The 17,215-nt window shown below is 49.4% G+C and overlaps 2 protein-coding genes across 4 annotated transcripts in view; one reads left to right on the forward strand and one right to left on the reverse strand.

The window, feature by feature from the left end:
* Positions 1–8,017: 8,017 nt before the first annotated feature.
* Positions 8,018–17,215, reverse strand: part of MEGF8 (multiple EGF like domains 8) — a 65,552-nt gene continuing 56,354 nt past the window's right edge. For both annotated transcript variants that reach the window (XM_079985254.1, XM_079985253.1), the window contains exons 41-43: positions 16,869–16,999; positions 15,700–15,832; positions 8,018–13,589 (exon numbers count right to left, since the gene is read on the reverse strand). In XM_079985254.1, the coding sequence (XP_079841380.1) occupies positions 12,393–13,589; positions 15,700–15,832; positions 16,869–16,999 (1,461 nt within the window). In that variant the 3' untranslated portion in view covers positions 8,018–12,392. The remainder of the gene's footprint in view (positions 13,590–15,699; positions 15,833–16,868; positions 17,000–17,215) is intronic.
* Positions 9,460–11,188, forward strand: LOC307221347 (cornifelin-like). Of its 2 annotated transcripts, XM_079985808.1 has the most exons (3): positions 9,460–9,590; positions 9,914–10,050; positions 10,742–11,188. In XM_079985808.1, the coding sequence occupies exons 1-3, from the start codon at positions 9,473–9,475 to the stop codon at positions 10,832–10,834; spliced, it is 348 nt and encodes a 115-aa protein (XP_079841934.1). In that variant the 5' UTR covers positions 9,460–9,472; the 3' UTR covers positions 10,835–11,188. The 2 variants fall into 2 exon arrangements, with proteins under 2 accessions (XP_079841934.1, XP_079841933.1); XM_079985807.1 differs by having other exon boundaries at positions 9,914–11,188.

Below are 17,215 nucleotides of genomic sequence, written 5' to 3' on the forward strand. Positions count from 1 at the left end.
CCAAATCCAATACATCAGTGTCCTCCAGAAGTAGCCAGTCTTTTAGCCAGCAGAAAGCTGCTGCTTCATAATACAGCCTTAAGTCTGGCAGGGCAAAGCCCCCTCTTTCTTTCACATCAGTTAGTATCTTAAACTTGATTCTGGGCTTTTTGCCCTGCCAGACAAATTTGGAAATATCTCTCTGCCACTTCTGGAAGCATTCTGTTTTATCCACAATCTGTAATGTTTGAAACAAAAACAACATTTTTGGCAATACATTCATCTTTACAGCGGCGATTCGGCCTAACAAAGAAAGTTTCAATCTTGTCCAACTTTCTAGATCTCTCTTAATTTCTGACCAGCATTTCTCATAATTATCCTTAAACAGATTTAGATTTTTTGATGTTATATTTACCCCTAGGTATTTCACTTTTTTAACCACATTTAACTCTGTCTCTTTCTGAAACCATTCTGACTCTGTATCTGTCAAGTTCTTTCCCAATACTTTAGTTTTCTGTTTGTTTAATTTAAATATTTGGTCTATTCTTGTCCATGTCAGCTGGGCTTCAGAAAAGAATGTTCCTTCTCTTCCCAAGGGGTTTTTTGTCCTCCAAATGTCAATCAAGTCCATATTGTCAGTCAGTTCAAAAAAAGTCTTAGGTAGTCTACCATCTTTTGATATATTTTGATTTTGTGACTTATCCATGTTGGTTGATACCACTCCATTCATATCTCCCATCATGATGATGTTATCATAGTCCAGATAGTCCAGGACGCTCTCATGCAACTTCTTGTAAAATTCTGATTTCCCCTCATTCGGTGCATAAATTCCTAATATCAAAAATTTCTCTCCTTGATGTTGTATCTCAATTGCCACAATTCTTCCTTGTTCATCTTTGAATAAGAGTTTAGGTGCCAGGCTCTCCTTTGCATAAATCACCACTCCTCTCTTCTTTACTTTGTCCGAAGAGATAAATTCTTGGCCTAGTCTTTTGTTAATTAACACTTTCCTATGGAGCCTGGTCACATGTGTTTCTTGCAAACAGATAATGTCCAATTGTTCCTTTTTTAATATATGAAATATCTTCCTCCTTTTTTCCGGGGAGTTACAACCATGAATGTTCCAGCTCAAAAGTTGCAGAGACATCCTGGATAAATCTGTTATTGTTCTGGTGGTGGTGTCTTTTTTTCTGGGTCTCCAGGTTCTGGGGGTGAAGGTACAGCCGATGCTCCAGGCCCAAAGGGTGTTTCAATTCCTTTCTGAAGGTCCTCTCCGTGAACAATCAAAAATTTGTCTCTGTCCTCAAGTGTTTTGATTTTAACCTTCTTCCCTCTGAAAGTGAAAGATAATCCCTGAGGAAATTCCCACCTAAAGATGATTGAATTACTCCTTAGCAATCTAACCAGTTCAAGGTAGGCGGATCTAAGATCCAACAGTTGTTTCGGGATATCTTTGTAAATTTCTGCCCTTTTATCCAAAATCTCCAGTGACTTTTCGTAGTGTAAGCCTAATATCTTGTCCCTTTCCTCCATTGATCTCAAAATTATCAAGCAGTCTCTGGGCTTGTCTTTCCTTGCAAATTTTCCAAGTCTAAAAGCCGATATAATTCTAAAGTCCTTTTCCTCTTGGATAGGCCAGAACTTGGTAAATTCTTTGGTCAGGAACTCAGCTAAGTTACCTTCTTCAACCTCTGGTATTGACCTTAATCTTAAATTACTTTCCCGATTCCGCAATTCTAGCATGGACAGATACGTCTGGTGCCCTTCGACTTGTTTGCAGAATGGTTTTACCTCTTGTTCTAAATTTTCAACTTTTTGGCTGGTTGCCTCAGCTAATTTGTGATTTTCTATAGTGGCCTCAGTTAATTCTCCAATTGCTTGTACATTCTGTGCTACCTGTCCAGTTATTTTATTTAGACAGGCTGTGTTTTGATCTATTTTAGCTGTTTGTTCATCAGCTTTCTTGTCCAAAGATTCCACTCTCTTGTCCAAAGATTCCAATTTTTCATATATTTTCTCTAAAATTGCAGCAGTTGCTCCTGTGGCCATATCTTCCAATTGTAGCTGCTCTGTTCCTTCTTCCAACGGCAGCACAGGCACACTTTCTTCTCCCCCTGCTGAGGGCAAAGTAGGTACAGAAGATCTACGTGTCTGTAAAGCTGAGGTTAGGGTTGTTTGTCTAGTTCTTGGTCCTCTTCTTCTTGTACCGCTCATTCCAAGTTTATCTCTGAGTCAAGGTCAAATTCAGATGTTCCCATGGGAATACAGCAGCCCCAGAGCACCGTCGAATAGGAGGAAAGGAAAGAGAAAGCAAAATAGTGTCACTGCTGTAAGCCCAAAATCCTCTAGGGGGGGGGCTTAAAATTTCTTATTGAGAGAAGCCGGAACAAAAATAAAAATAAACAGGCTAATAAAGTTCAGTTTATCCAAAGACCTTCTGTAGTTAAAATTTAGCAGAGTTGGTGTTAACAGTGTTACAGTGATTCTGACAAGTACCGGCTGATGATTCAAAGTAGCAAGTTCAAATGCCCTAGATTGTTGCAAGTCCAGTTTTAAAGTAGCTAAGTCTGCAAACTGACAGCTCTGTTCCTGGCAGCCCAAGTATCTGGGCTTCACAGTCAATAAATTGTAATCCAAAAGAAGAGGATAAACACAGTCCATATAAAGAGTAAATCATGTAGTTAACTTGTGCCCTTTCTTTACGTAAAAACAATTTCAATGGGTGCTCAAAACAGTCTATTTAAAAGCCTCTTTAACGACTCCACCTCCAGCTCTTTTGCTTTGAAGTTTGAATAGCAGCGGAAGACGGACTTCCTGTTCTCCTCGCTCCGCTTTTAGCCAAATTTCCTCAATTTTAGGTTCAAATTGTAAAGGTCCTTTCTTACTCACGGGTTGTTGCCTTCTAATTCAAAAATTTTTCAGGAAGAAAGGTCAGCGCTCACCGACAGCAGCTGCGCGGCTTCGTTCCGCAGAATAGCGATTGACTCACAGTGCCGCAACCCCCTCTACGATCGGAGGCTCCTTACGGGGTCTCCTCTCCGTTTTAGGGGCCACTTCTGGCACCCGCCGAGTCCCACGTCCTCAGGCTCTTGCTGCCTGAGGTTTTTCGGTGCGGGTCTCTGCTTTGCCGTAGCGGACGACCCGTTTCTGCGGAGCTTCCTCCTCAGCAAGCAAGGAGGACCGCCATTGTCGTTCGCGCCGCCTCCGGAAGTCCCAGGCCTTTGACCATTTTGGTTGCCCTCCTCTGGACATGTTCCAGTTTGTCAGTGTCCTTCTTGAACTGTGGTGCCCAGAACTGGACACAGTACCCCAGATGAGGTCTGACCAGAGCAGAATACAGTGGCACTATTACTTCCCTTGATCTAGATGCTATACTCCTATTGATGCAGCCCAGAATTGCATCGGCTTTTTTAGGTGCCGCGTCACACTGTTGGCTCATGTCAAGTTTGTGGTCAACCAAGACTCCTAGATCCTTTTCACATGTACTGCTCTCAAGCCAGGTTTCACCCATCTTGTATTTGTGCCTCTCAATTTTTTTTGCCCAAGTGCAATACTTTACATTTCTCCCTGTTAAAATTCATATTGTTTGTTTTGGCCCAGTTCTCTAATCTGTCAAGGTCATTTTGAAGTGTGATCCTGTCCTTTGGGGTGTTAGCCACCCCTCCCAGTTTGGTGTCATCTGCAAATTTGATCAGGATGCCCTTGAGTCCATCATCCAAGTTGTTGATAAAGATGTTGAATAAGACCGGGCCCAAGACAGATTGTGCCAATGCTGATTTGTGGTGTTTCTTTTTCCTGTATTTATTTTTCTTACATTTCTGTACTGCCCTTCATCCAAGGATCACGGGGCAGTTGACAATATAAAAACACAGTCACAAGCGAAAACAATACCCTTCACGTACACACATACGTAGCTTAAAAAGCCCTAGATTGTTTAATTAGCCAAAGGCCTGGGAGAAGAGGACTCTTTTTGCCAGGCGCCTAAAGATAAGCAACAAAGATGCCAGACTTCCTGGGAAAAGCATCCCCATTGCCAATTTTTAACTGGAATGAATTCATTGTGTAACTAATTAAAATGTTATAGGAAACCGCCGTTCTAAAAAATGGGGGGGGGGGTTCCACTGAAAAATATAGTTGCAAAAAATATTGAATTTCCAAATTGCGGGGGGGTGGGGTGTACCCCACATCACTGGTTTCAGCTGCTATTTGAAATACATTATCAGTCGCCCTGATCCTCTGGTATTAGCCAAAATTTATCTAACAGAAAAGTAAAATATGTATCTCTGGCAGGTTGGAGTATGTGCAGCCGCAGAGAGATGACGCTGTTTTATTTTGGAGGTGACTGGGTTTATATCTGAAACTCATGCATCTCTTATCTGAGGGAACAGCCCTAGCTAATTCACTGGCAATAAATTGGAGGGGAAGAAGGCAGAATCGCTCTTGGCATCCAGGAACCGCCTTGAAAAGCTTTGAAGGCCATACGCCCAATTTCCAGGTGAAAGGGGAAGTGGTTGCCTCATTGCTCTGCCTGTGAGCTTCTCAGTCATCTCATCTGACTACCCTGTGGTTGGAGGAACGAGGACCATTGGTGTTACTGCCGTAGCAACGATAACATTTCGCTCAGTGCATTAGCTGCCTTACGGAACACCTTGCCACAAGAAAAGGGGACGGCGACAAGTTTAGGAGGTGTTAGAACACAAGATGGATTCGGCAAACTTGTGGAAGGGGATAGAGATCTACAGCGGATGTTCAGCCTCAGTTGCAGCAACAGGAGCTGCAGTCCACTTCCAAGTCCTGCTCAGCAGGTTGGGCTGCACATAAGCTGCTTTTGGTGAGCCTGAGGTGTGGCTTCCATAATCTTTTGGTTGCCTTACCTTGACCATATTCTCTGGCTTCTGGTCAGTCAGCACTTCAAACAGGAGGCCGAAGAGAGCAAGCACCATGGGCTTCCATCACCTCCTGCCTCCTTATTTGCTGGAAGCTGCACAGATCAGCTGCAAGAAATGTTTCTGCAGCACTTTCCAGAGGGGTAGCCATATTAATCTGTTGCAGCCGTTTTGTAGCGCCTTCGGGATTAGCAGTTTCTTTAAGCTTTTTTTGTGGAGTGAAAAGCTGCCAGAATTACATTTTGGTCTGCAAGACTCTGTTGGTTTTGCAGCAGTAACTCCAGAGCGACTCCTCCCATGCTAAGCATTTAACTCTGCTAGAATCTTGCTTTTCTACTTATAGTGTAATCCAAACGCAGGATCCACCTGAATGAGAGTTTGGAGGTCTTGCAAGTGCAACTCCCTCATCCCCACTTAAACTGCCCAAACTTAAGCTGGCCTGTTCCTCAAAAGCAGCATGGCAGGACTGGGCAAGGAGAGATTTAAAGCTATGCCAAACCCCTTCCAGCTCAGTCATGGAACTGGCAAGCTGGCACAGCTTACACCGTGCAGAAGTGTGGCATAAGTGAAATTCTCCTTTCAAGGCTTGTTTTCCCTCCAGCAGGCTTGGGATGACTGGAGTAAGCAGTATAGCCTTGTCCTGATTGGAATCTGGAGTAAGGGTAACTTAAACCACAGGGCCTAGGACTTGCCTATCAGAAGGTCGGCAGTTCAAATCCCCGTGATGGGGTGAGCTCCCGTTGCTTGGTCCCTGCTCCTGCCAACCTAGCAGTTCGAAAACACGTCAAAGTGCAAGTAGATAAATAGGTACCACTCCAGCGGGAAGGTAAACGGCGTTTCCGTGCGCTGCTCTGGTTCTCCAGAAGCAGCTTAGTCATGCTGGCCACATGACCTGGAAGCTGTACGCCGGCTCCCTCGACCAATAAAGCGAGATGAGCGCTGCAACCCCAGAGTCGGTCACGACTGGGCCTAATGGTCAGGGGTCCCTTTACCTTTAAACCGGCATTAAGTTCCACCAGCTTCCTGGATTTAGGATTGCTCTGCCTGATGCAGAAACAGACCCAGTAAGGCATTGCCTTTGAAACGGCTTGTGTTTAAAATTCTAGAGCGTTTCCAGGTTACACAGAACTCCTCTGCAGAGTGAAGCAGGAAAGTCAAGCTATGTTCCTCTGCCAAGCTAATATTTATACCCTATTGAATTCTTGTACACACCATTTGCACAAGTGGAAGTCACATGCAGAAGTAGGTCACCAGAGGTGGACACTGTCCCTGCACATGCCTTTGTCTTAGGTGACAAACAAAAAGACAATTAATTCTGTTTTGTGTGAAACACCCCTTATTAGTCAATGGTTTAATTAAGATTTAATCAGGCATCTATCTATGTTATCAGTTTGTGCAACTTGGCTAATAACTGTAGATGCACCATCAAAGGACTCTTGTTCCAATAATGGGGCGTTCCGGCTTTGCTTCTTGACTGCTGCTCGTTTCAAGTGGGATTTCACCATGCAGCAGGCAATTCGGGCAGCGAAATCAGGAGCTCATTGGAAGGACTTGCACAACGAAAGACTGGGCTTTTTGTTTCAATAAAGGACGGGCGCTGCAAAGTGAGAGACAACCCCTTGCTTTTATGAAATGTCCCAGAAACAAATCGGGAGTGACGGTTCACGAAGCATCTAAGACTGCCTAATTTCCCAGCAAACGAAGCTCCCTTTGCCCTTTTAAATTTAAACCCCAACTCCTCTTCATAGAAGCTGTTAATTAAAAACTAATCTGGGTGTGGACTTTTTCTCACTGTTTTAAGCCTTGGTATCCCCTTGGGGCTTGTTAGGGTGCCGACTTTGCCAGTACAGTGGTACCTCGGGTTAAGTATTTAATTCGTTCCGGATGTCCGTTCTTAACCTGAAACTGTTCTTAACCTGAAGCACCACTTTAGCTAATGGGGCCTCCTGCTGCTGCCACGCCGCCGGAGATTTCTGTTCTCATCCTGAAGCAAAGTTCTTAACCCGAGGTACTACTTCTGGGTTAGCGGAGTCTGTAACCTGAAGCGTCTGTAACCCGAGGTACCACTGTAGTATATAGAAATGAAGCCGTGAGAAGGTCTGCACCTTGATGTAGTAGGGGCTGTAACATGATACAAAACTTTAATCCTCCCGTTTGTTTGTTTGTTTGTTTGTTTGCTTTTGTTTGTTTGTTTAAAAAACCAGATCTTTAAGATCAGGAGGAAAAACTTTGGTGCTGGTAACGCAGCGGTTTGATTTCACCCTCCAGAGGCACACTCCATTAGCTCTAGAGACAAGACGGGTGCCAACAATACCATGTAGAACACTCGCCGATGTGCTAGTATTACTAGGGAATATCTGGATTTAGGGAGAAAGTATGGGTCGGCAGCAATTGGAGAATGCCACCTGAACAGGGCCTTGCAGAGCCAGGCAGAGGCCCGGGCCAGGTAGATAATGTGCCCCCACCTTTTTTTTTTACCTGGGGATAACTGAAGTCTTATAAATAAGTAAGTATATAAATAATTTTCACAAACGTTATGCGGATGCCGGGGAAGCTTTTCTCTTGCTCTGCCAGCCATGGCCCCAGGGAATCCGCCCACCGCCGCCTTTGCGCTTCTGCGTTCACCCCAGTGCATCCCCTGCGATTGTGACTATGCTGGCTGAGGCCCCCTTTGGAATCAGAGGCCCGGGCCAAGTGGCCCATATGGCCCCCCCTCTGTCTGGGCCTGCACATGGATGAGGAGGAATGAGAGGAAGCAGGCGAGACTCACAGGCCATGTTAAGCTGAGGTGTGGGTAGGTCCCTATTCTCAGCTGCAGAGGGTCAACACAACCTCATGGGAACTAGGAGTGTAAAGATTAATTAGATCTCTCCGGGAGCAAATGCAGCATGTCTATTAGCCATTGATAGACCTATGCCAGGCATAGGCAAACGTGGCCCTCCAGATGTTTTGGGACTACAATTCCCATCATCCCTGACCACTGGTCCTGTTAGCTAGCGATCATGGGAGTTGTGGTCCCAAAACAGCTGGAGGGCCAAGTTTGCCTATGCCTGAACTACGCACTATAAAAACTGGTCTTACTTTATTAAAACTGGTCATCCTATTGTTTGAAAACAGATAAACACACCCCCTGCCATAAAGAGGTGCTCAAATAATTTATAAGATTTTATTGAAAAAACCATCATGTACTCATGTGTCAAATCTGTCAATAATTTACTTATTGGCTCGTGTTGTTCTTAACGATAAAGCAACTGGCATGCAGATGGGCTGCTTGGTGAGCTTGGCTACATGAGCAAGGGGGCAGCTGCCAACTCTGCAGGGGAAAACGATCCCCACTGCTTTGACCCAATTTGTGGGGAGAGCTCTTGGAGTGCACCAGGTTCAGTCCAAGTCTGTTACAATCCCATGAAGCGCTGTGATGACTATTGACTGAAACGCTCCCATGTTACTGAGCTGAAATGCTTGATAACCTGGAGGCAGAAGAACTGGGGAGGCGGCGATTCTGCTGCCACAGTCCCCAACTCTCTGGAAATCAGTGCTCCTCCTTAAATCCCTGAAAACTGCTAACTGCGCAGAGCAGTTTCCGAGGGTTGTTGCTGTTTTTAGGTGCCACTTCCAAGTTGCCAGGGTGGGGCTGAATGAGGCCCACGATCCACCACCCTGCCATCCTACACTATTGCTTCTTCAAAATACACAAGTAACCTTTTTGCACTTTGGTGCACCTGTGCAAAGCTTATTGCACTTGCACAACACGGAACATCCTGAGGCCTGGCTTGTTTGCTTTTTGAAGAAGTGCTTGTTCCACCCACCCAAAGACAAACCCATCATCAGTGGTTACATTGCAGCTAATCTTGAGCCCCAATGGCATGCACATCAAGTCAGGATTCACCCCCACCCAGGCTTCTCCGCACTTACGCTGAACAACATCCATACCATTTCCCAGGCCCCCCCCCCCCATTTAGAAGAGTTCCTGGACAGTTCTATGCAGATGTTACCTTCCTGAATAATCTGGTGCCACCTACAAGGCTGGCATGTGGCAGACCGTTGAATGCACCTTTCTCATCGCTGTTCAAACAGCACAGCTTGCCACTGCGCATCTGGGGGCAGGGGGCAGGGCTTTCAACACATTTCACACCTGGGGACGTCCCTCCCTTTAAAAGCCTGGCCACTGAACGCAGCTGAAGGTGTTTCTGAGTCAGTGGTTTGACACCCACGCACCTTCCTTCTCCAGCTGTGTTGCACGCTCAGCCTCCTTTTGAAATTATAATCTTTCCCCTGCCGCCAGTTTGGAGTGGCAGGAACAGTAGCAAAATGAGCTTTGGGATTCTGTGCAACCTGCAACCACTTTCTCTTCTGTGTGCCAAGACTCACACCCACGGCCTCCCATCATCGCAGGTGTGCTGTGTTCCAGCTGCAAGCCTTTGCAAATTCCTCCAAACTGCCCCGTAAGACACTAGTCTCGGTAATTCAAAGGAAGGGCTCCCCCCGGATGATATTTAACTGGGAAAGTAGCTGAAAACTGGATCCCTGTGAGTGGGAGCTGATACTTGGTGACCTCTTCCTTCCGATCCTCGGAGTGCCTTCTCTTCCTGGCACCCTTCTCCTTCATGGCTTTCCAGCCTTGCCCTGTGGTCACTCAGCCTGCGGCCATCAACAGCAGCTGCCCGTGTCCATACAGGGATTGGAAATCGGGACTGACGGACTGCAGCTCGGACCAAACGATATGTGAGTGTTGCTGGGGACTGACCATGCTGGGGGCAGGGAGGAGGGTACCCTGGGCACAGTTGCTTCGCTCCCCATCTTGCAGCAAAGTCACGCTACTGCTGCCTGGCACCTCTTAGGTGCAGGGCTCAAGCCTGCCTCAAAGGCATGTCTTTCCCCAATGGAGGCTCTGTTCTTCTGTACCCGTTTGCTGATTTACAGGTATTCAGATCAAAGGCGTTCGGCTTCAGGGTCCAGTGCAGAGTGTTAGCGTTGCAGAAAACTGTCCAGGGCTCAACCTGGCAATCTCCATGTCAAATTGAAGCCCTCTCTGCCCCCTCCCCCAGGTTTCTGCGGGATCTTCTGCCTTCCCTGTCTCATGTGCAAGGTGGCCAGGCAGTACGGCGAGTGCTTCTGCGTCCCCTTCCTGCCGGGGGCTCTTGTGGCCATGCGGACAGGCCTGCGAGAACAGCTGCGCATCAAGGTACCCGTCCCCGGGGGACTTCTGGGAACGTTCCAGCAGACCATTGCCAGGCGGCGCAAAAGCGAGCTCTCCGGTTGGCACACGGGAGTTATAGCCAGGGTGAAGGAGGGAGGTGCAGGCAGGCAGGCAGGCAGGCAGGGAGAAAATGCACAGAGCTCTGCAGCCTTTTGCACAATGGACGCCAGAGCTCTATCCCACCGCAGCAGCTGTTGCAGCAGCCCACTATCTTTGTCGGGCTGCAGCCCATCGTCTGGTAGAGTCAAGGAATTAGCCACTGGTGAGACGGAAGCTCGAAGCTCTTGACCACGACATACAAAAGTCCAATGTGGAGAAAAGGGAGAGGTTGCCGGATTGGTGCAGTTTGGCCAGAGGACAGAGTTTGGGGGAGACGCAGGCTGCTATGCAGATCCAGGGAGTCTCATCTTGAGAGCACATCCTATCAGTAGATAGTTCCCATCACGCCCTCCCTGCTATTCGTGGGAACTGGTTTGAGTGCCGAGAATTCTGGTGCCGAGAATTCTGCTGAAAACCCCTCCACGGAACAAAAGATGGAATGGCTGTTAGACTGGGTTTAAAGCAGGCAATCTACACAGGCTATGTTCGGTGTTTAATCTGGGGCAGTGGGGAGGCGCTTGGAGGTAGGAACGAAGACAAGGCTTTTCCCAACTGATGGTCCTCCCCTCTTCCACAGGGCTGCGTGTGCTGCGATTGGTGCGCCTTCTGCTTCTGCTGCCCCTGCGCTCTGTGCCAGATGGCACGAGAGCTGAAGAGCCCATGTTGTTAGCCTCATCCTGAGCTGGACACTCTGGAACCCCCTTGCTGATCAGCCCTGTCCCCTACTGCGTTGGGGGTGCTGTGGGGCTCAGGTGCCTGGAATGAACTGAACCGAACCACTCAGAGAAGCTTTGAAGCTGAGTTGCAAAGCGCTGCCAAGTTGGTTTCCAGCCGACTGATGAAGCGCAGGCATAGGAGACCTGCAAGCTTTGGACTGTCGTGGCTTGTGCCTCTCACCGGACTTCAGGTGTTGCTTCACTAAGGACAGTCACAACCTGCTTCTCCAGTGTGTGTGTGTGGGGGGGGGGGGAGAGCCACACCACCCTCTCTCCCCTGTTAATATTACACTGGGTGCACATAGGAAGTTGCTGGCGTTGTAAATAAATAAGGGGGGGGGGCGGCGGGATACAGCTCTCCTCCTGCAATCGATTTGGCAGCAAAGCATCTCGATTATTCAGCTTCCAGGGATTGGGTCCAGGAACTGCATACACAAAAGGCAGCTGATTCAGAACTGTGATGAAACATCCCTGGGAACTGAAGCTGCGGTTCTCAAAATGCTGAGCAAAACAGAAGGGCCAGTTGACTTCAGTCACAGAACTGAAGAGTTGGAAGGGACCCCTTGATGTCATCTAGTCCAACCCCCTGCAATGCAGGGATCGAGGGGCTAAAGCTTTTCCTAGGCTGTGCCATTTGAAGCCATGTGACACATGCGGAAAGGCTTGGCACAAGCCCTTCTCCCTGGTGCTCTAGTGTCGTAGGTGCAGCGAGCGTTTCTCAAACCCAAACCCCAACTCCCCCCCCCCCCAGTCTGAAGTTGTACAATACATACGTAAGCCGTCTCTTTGGCAATCTGGTGTGTGGGCTGATGGCTGATGGGAGTTGTAGTCCAACAACATCCAGATGGCACCAGGTTTGGCAATGGCCCATTCAGCACTTGATTGTGTTGACTCCACAAAACCACCTCCAGCTCGGCTATTTTGCCAAGGAAGGAAACAGTGTCAGGGAAACTCTATTACCTTCTGAGGGCTTTTGGTGTCTGTGTGAAGGGGGTGGGTGGGCAGGCAGTGGTGGCCAAAGGACTGTAACAAAAGTAGGTGGGAGGGAAGGAAGGGGTTAAAACGCAAAAAAAAAAAAGGAAAACAACACTGAGAAAAATCAAGAGAGGGGATGTCAAATCCCCTCTGCAAACAAACACATGGAGTTTCCTTCCGACAAACCTGTCCCTGACTTTTAATGCAGAAGAAAAGTTGGGCTGGCGGCCACTTGCTGCCCATTCCCTCCTGGGCAGCTGCGCAAGGAAGACTGGGAGGGAGCCTGCGCTAGAGAGGACCCCTCCCTCCCCACACCAACACTTTGGAGCTGCAAAAGTAAAGCAGCGCCCTCTGGTGGCAAGGTCTGTGTTCCATGACATGATAATGGGAGATGCTTCCCTTGCCTTCCACCCGCAAAGGCGCTTCTCCTGCGCACCCCTTCTCAGCCACTTCTCCGAGGCGAAGAAGGGCTGCTGAGCGGCGACGCAGGCAACGAGTCCCATCCCTTCCGAAGCCCGGCAGGGCTCCCCCGTCGGCTCAGAGGGACATGCTCGTGAGGTTCTCGTGGCTGAGGAGTCCTTTGCGGGAGCTGCTGACTCCGTGGCTGCTGCTGCAGTAGTCCTGGAGATTGTGGCGCAGGGTGACGAGGGCAGAGCCCAGGCAGGCACGGTTGGGAGCCTGCAGTCCTCCGGGCAGCTGGAAGAGGACCGTGGCCACCCCGGCCATCCCGTCGTCCGTCGGCTCCAGGGTGATGGGTCCCACCCGGAAGCTGGAGTAGGAGTAGCCCATCAGGTGGGAGAGGAAGGGCTCAGAGCGTCGGAAGTGGGCCACAGGGTAGGGTACCTCGTGGTACGGCTTCAGCCGGCTGGGCTGGGCAGCGGTCAGCGCCGGGTGCTTGTGGGGCCGCGCGGGGAGGAAGACCAGCTCGGCCGCAGCTCCCAGCGCATCTGGCTCGAAATAGATGGTCACTTTAGCGAAAGGCCGGCTGGCCATCTTGGTCATCTCCTGCAGGTGGCGCCGCTGCTCATGCCGCAGGTCCAGGAACTGCTTGACCTTCCAGAGCAGAACGCAGACGGAGAGGAAGAGGAAGAAGCAGGAGAAGAAGACAGAGAAGAAGACAAAGAGGTCGATGTGGGCTTGGTCTTGGCGGAAGAAGAGCAGCCCCTGGGACTCAGTGACGTTGGGGCTGGTGCCCCCGATGCCCAGCAAGATGACGTAGAAACGGCTGGATTTCAGGGCGTGGATCTCGTGCGGGTAGGTGATGACCACTCGGTCCCGAACGGCTCGCACGACCAGCACCGCTTGCTGCTCCCGCACGGTGATGTAGGTGATGAGCCCGTGGGTCCGCGCCTCTCGCACGGCCGGAGAGGGCTGGCTCCCGTTGCCGAGGCCGCTGCGCCCGCCCACTTCTTCCCCCGGCGGCACGACGCGCACCGAGTGGAAGCCCGTGGCCCGGTCCACGTCCACCACAAACATCTCGTAGGAGGTGGAGATGTAGACGTCCACCCCACCAAAGGTCACATCGATGGTGATGCGGATGTCCACGTTGGTGAATTTGGGCTGGACGCCGAAGAAGACGGAGCGGCCGAGCAGCAGGTTCTTGATGTTGGGCTCGTGGAAGCAGTTGAGCTGCGACGTCGGGTCAAAGCAGCTCTCTTGGTCCACGATGATCAGTCGGTAGCACTGGTGGCCGCCCACCGGGTTGCCGTGGAAAAACTCGCGGCACTTGGCGCACTGTTGGGGACAAGGGGGGAAAAGCAGGTCAGTTTAGTGGGATTGGGGGGGTCACGCAAGCTGTCTCATGCCCATCCTACCCAAATTCTTCACTCTGTGAAAGGGGTGCAAATGAAACGACTCTGAACTGTTGCTTCTTATTCAAAAATCTTTACTACTTTGCTAAATTCACTTTGCTTCTCCCAGTCGAAGGGTGGCACAAGGTGTTCTGCAGGCCCTCGCCCTGACCTAGCCACTGTGATCCACGCGACGGTCACCTCCAGACTGGATTATTGTAACTCGCTCTACGTGGGGCTGCCCTTGAGACTGACCCAGAAACTCCAGCGGGTGCAGAATGCTGCAGCGAGACTCCTTACAGGGTCCTCGCTGCGAGATCACATTCACCCAGTGCTATACCAGCTGCACTGGCTCCCGGTGGGGTACAGGATCAGGTTTAAGGTGCTGGTTTTAACCTTTAAAACCCTATATGGCCTAGGACTCTCGTACCTACGGGAACGCCTCTCCTGGTATGTCCCACAGAGGAACTTACGGTTTTCAAACAAAAACATCCTGAAGGTCCCAGGCCACAGGGAGGTTAGGCTGGCCTCAACTAGAGCCAGGGCTTTTTCGGCTGTGGCTCCAATCTAGTGGAACGCTCTGTCACAAGAGACTAGGGCCTGCGGGACTTGACATCTTTCCGCAAGGCCTGCAAGACAGAGCTGTTCTGCCAGGCTTTTGGTCGGGGTTCAGTCTGACTCCCTCTCCCCTTTCATAAGAACTTGCATGAAAGTGGCCTCCCAATTTTTCTCACAGGCCCATATAAGTTCAGCACAAACAGTTGGGCCTGGTGAGCATTTAAGGTCCCCAACCCTAATCTGCGGGTTGCCATCTGACTGGATTTTATTCTGATCCTGATCTGATTTGAGGATATATTTTAATTGATTGTCTGATTTTATGTTAATGTGTTATACATTTGATGTTAGCCGCTCTGAGCCCAGCTTTGGCTAGGGAGGGAGGGATATAAATAAATTATTATTATTATTATTATTATTATTATTATTATTATTATTATTATTATTACTACTACTACTACTACTACTACTACTACTACTAGAAATGCCCCATAACCACCACATTGTGCGCTTTTGCTGTCCCTGCACAGATTTACAACACAAAACGGTCCCTATTGGTCTTCCTGCCAAGATTAGTCGTCCAAATACCACAGAGGGGGTGGCAAAAAGGACGTCACCTACACTCTTTTTATCTCCTAGCAGAGGTATGAGATTTCTGAACAGAGAATGATGTTCTGGCTATCACGGCAGGTCACTATCAAGAGGCTACGTAGGTTTATGCAATCCCAGCCCAACACAAAATCATGTGGCAAGGAGCTCCATGGGTTAATTATGTGCTGTGCTCACAAATCTTTGTTTGCCTGGAAGTTCTCCTGCATGGCCTGGAGACAGGGATGTACCTAGGGGTTGGCTGCTGCCAAGGACACAGGCCCAGGGGGCCACAAAAATTGCCCCTCCCCACTCTGCCTGCCCAACTATGCACTCCCTGGGCTGCTCCTCCGCTGCTCTGCACGGCTGGGCAAGGTATGCAAGCTCCCTCCCCTAGGTGCCTTGGCAGAGGAATGTGGTTGTTGGTGTGGGCAATCACAGCAGCCCCAGTTGGCCAATGGCGCTATTAGGAGTATGTGTGGAGAGCCCAGTAGGGTTTGGAGAGAAGAAAGATGAAGAAAGCAGGTGAGAGCTGGAGGAGCAGGGAAAAGGGAGGGAGGGAAAAGCCAGAAGGGAAAGCAGCAAGCAGAGCAGAGCAGACCCAACCCTGATGGCTGCAGAGGAAGTTACCGGCAGAGCACGAAAGGTGACAAAAAGCAAACTTTTTCCATTTCTGCTACAAGATCTCTCCCAGCTGAGGGCAAGGGAGCCTAGGTACACCTCTGCCTGGAGATACTGTGCTTGGGAGAGAAATGATTCTGTCTCCTGCCCCATAAACGATCTTGCACGGCTCCCAGTTATCACAGTGGGGATTGTGGGGGAGAACTTCTGGATGGACTGTGCCTTATTCCGTAAGCTTCTTTCATCCCTGCCAAGGACCCGCCTGCTGCGGCCGCAGCCCCGCCCCTCACCTGTTGCTTATAGCAGTCCTTTTTGTCTGACTGGGCACTGTTCTGGCAGCCTCCCGTCTCTGTGTTGTTCTGGCAGGGGCAGCCGGTCCCATCCAGCTCGTTGCACGAGTCAGCGTGGCCGTTGCACTGGCACCTGGGAGGAGAGGGGTCACCGGGAGACACAAGAAGATGAGAAGAGCCCTCCTGGATCAGGGCAACGGCCCACCCAGTCCGGCATCCTGATCTCACAATGGCCGGCCAGATGTCTATTGAAAGCCCCCTCCCCTCCTGTGACTCCCAGAAACCAGTATTCAGAAGCATTACTGCCTCTAGGGAGATACCGTATTTTTCTATCTATAAGACACACTTTTTCCCTCCTAAAAAGTAAGGGGAAATGTGTGTGCTTCTTACGGAGCGAATGCAGGCTGCGCAGCTTTCGCTGAAGCCAGAACAGCAAGCGGGATTGCTGCGCAGCAATCCCTCTTGCTGTTCTGGCTTTAGGGATAGCCGCACAAAGCCTCTTCAACAACATTTGATTCAGAATATTTTTTTTCTTGTTTTCCTCCTCTAAAAACTAGGTGTGTCTTATGGTCGGGTGCGTCTTATAGAGTGAGAAATACGGTATAGGCATGGCCCACCCATTCCAAATTCCACTGGTTTTTAAATGGACCCTGAACATAAGACTACAGTGGTACTTTGGGTTAAGAACTTAATTTGTTCTGGAGGTCTGTTCTTAACCTGAAGCACCACTTTAGCTAATGGGACCTCCTGCTGCTGCCACGCTGCAGAAGCACGATTTCTGTTCTTATCCTGAAGCAAAGTTCTTAACCTGAGGTACTATTTCTGGGTTAGCGGAGTCTGTAACCTGAAGCGTATGTAACCCGAGGTACCACTGTATAAGAATGGTCATGAAAGGATCCAGCCAGTGGCACATCCGTGTCCAGGATCCCAGCCAACCAGATATTGTAGGAAACCTGTTTCTAAGTGCTTTTAATATATGGCGTTCTCTGTTGTTTTTACTGCTGCCGTTGTAGCATCATGATGTTTCGGTTTGATATTGTGGTTTTATTGATACCACATATGATGGGAAGAAGCCCTGGGATAGGTTTTGCCCTAGAACGCAGCATACATTTGTTTTTTAAAAAAAATAAATAAGAACAAGACTCAGCCTTGGTCTCCCGGCTCCTTACTTGGTACACTTCCCCTCCAGCAAGAAGTAGCCGTGCAGGCAGCTCTCACATTTCTCCCCAAAGCTGTTGTTCTGACAGTTCACGCACACGGCGGCGTCCTCAGCTGGCCCTTCTGCCACCCATTTGGGGATCTGTGGGGAGGCAGGGAGACGAGCGAAATGTGACTTCTCACTCCTGCATTTTCCCCTGGCAGCAGACTAGGCTCACAATCCTCTGACGCAAATGCTGATCCGGAAACATGACGCAAACCCATTCTCTCTCTCTGAAAGGCAGCTGGTTATAGTGGGATCGGGCTTCACGTAACCTGCCCATCACTTGCACGCTGCTGCGTTTTCATTAGACCCTGC

The sequence above is a fragment of the Podarcis cretensis genome, assembly GCF_951804945.1.
Source record: "Podarcis cretensis genome assembly, chromosome: 8".
NCBI lineage: Eukaryota > Metazoa > Chordata > Lepidosauria > Squamata > Lacertidae > Podarcis > Podarcis cretensis.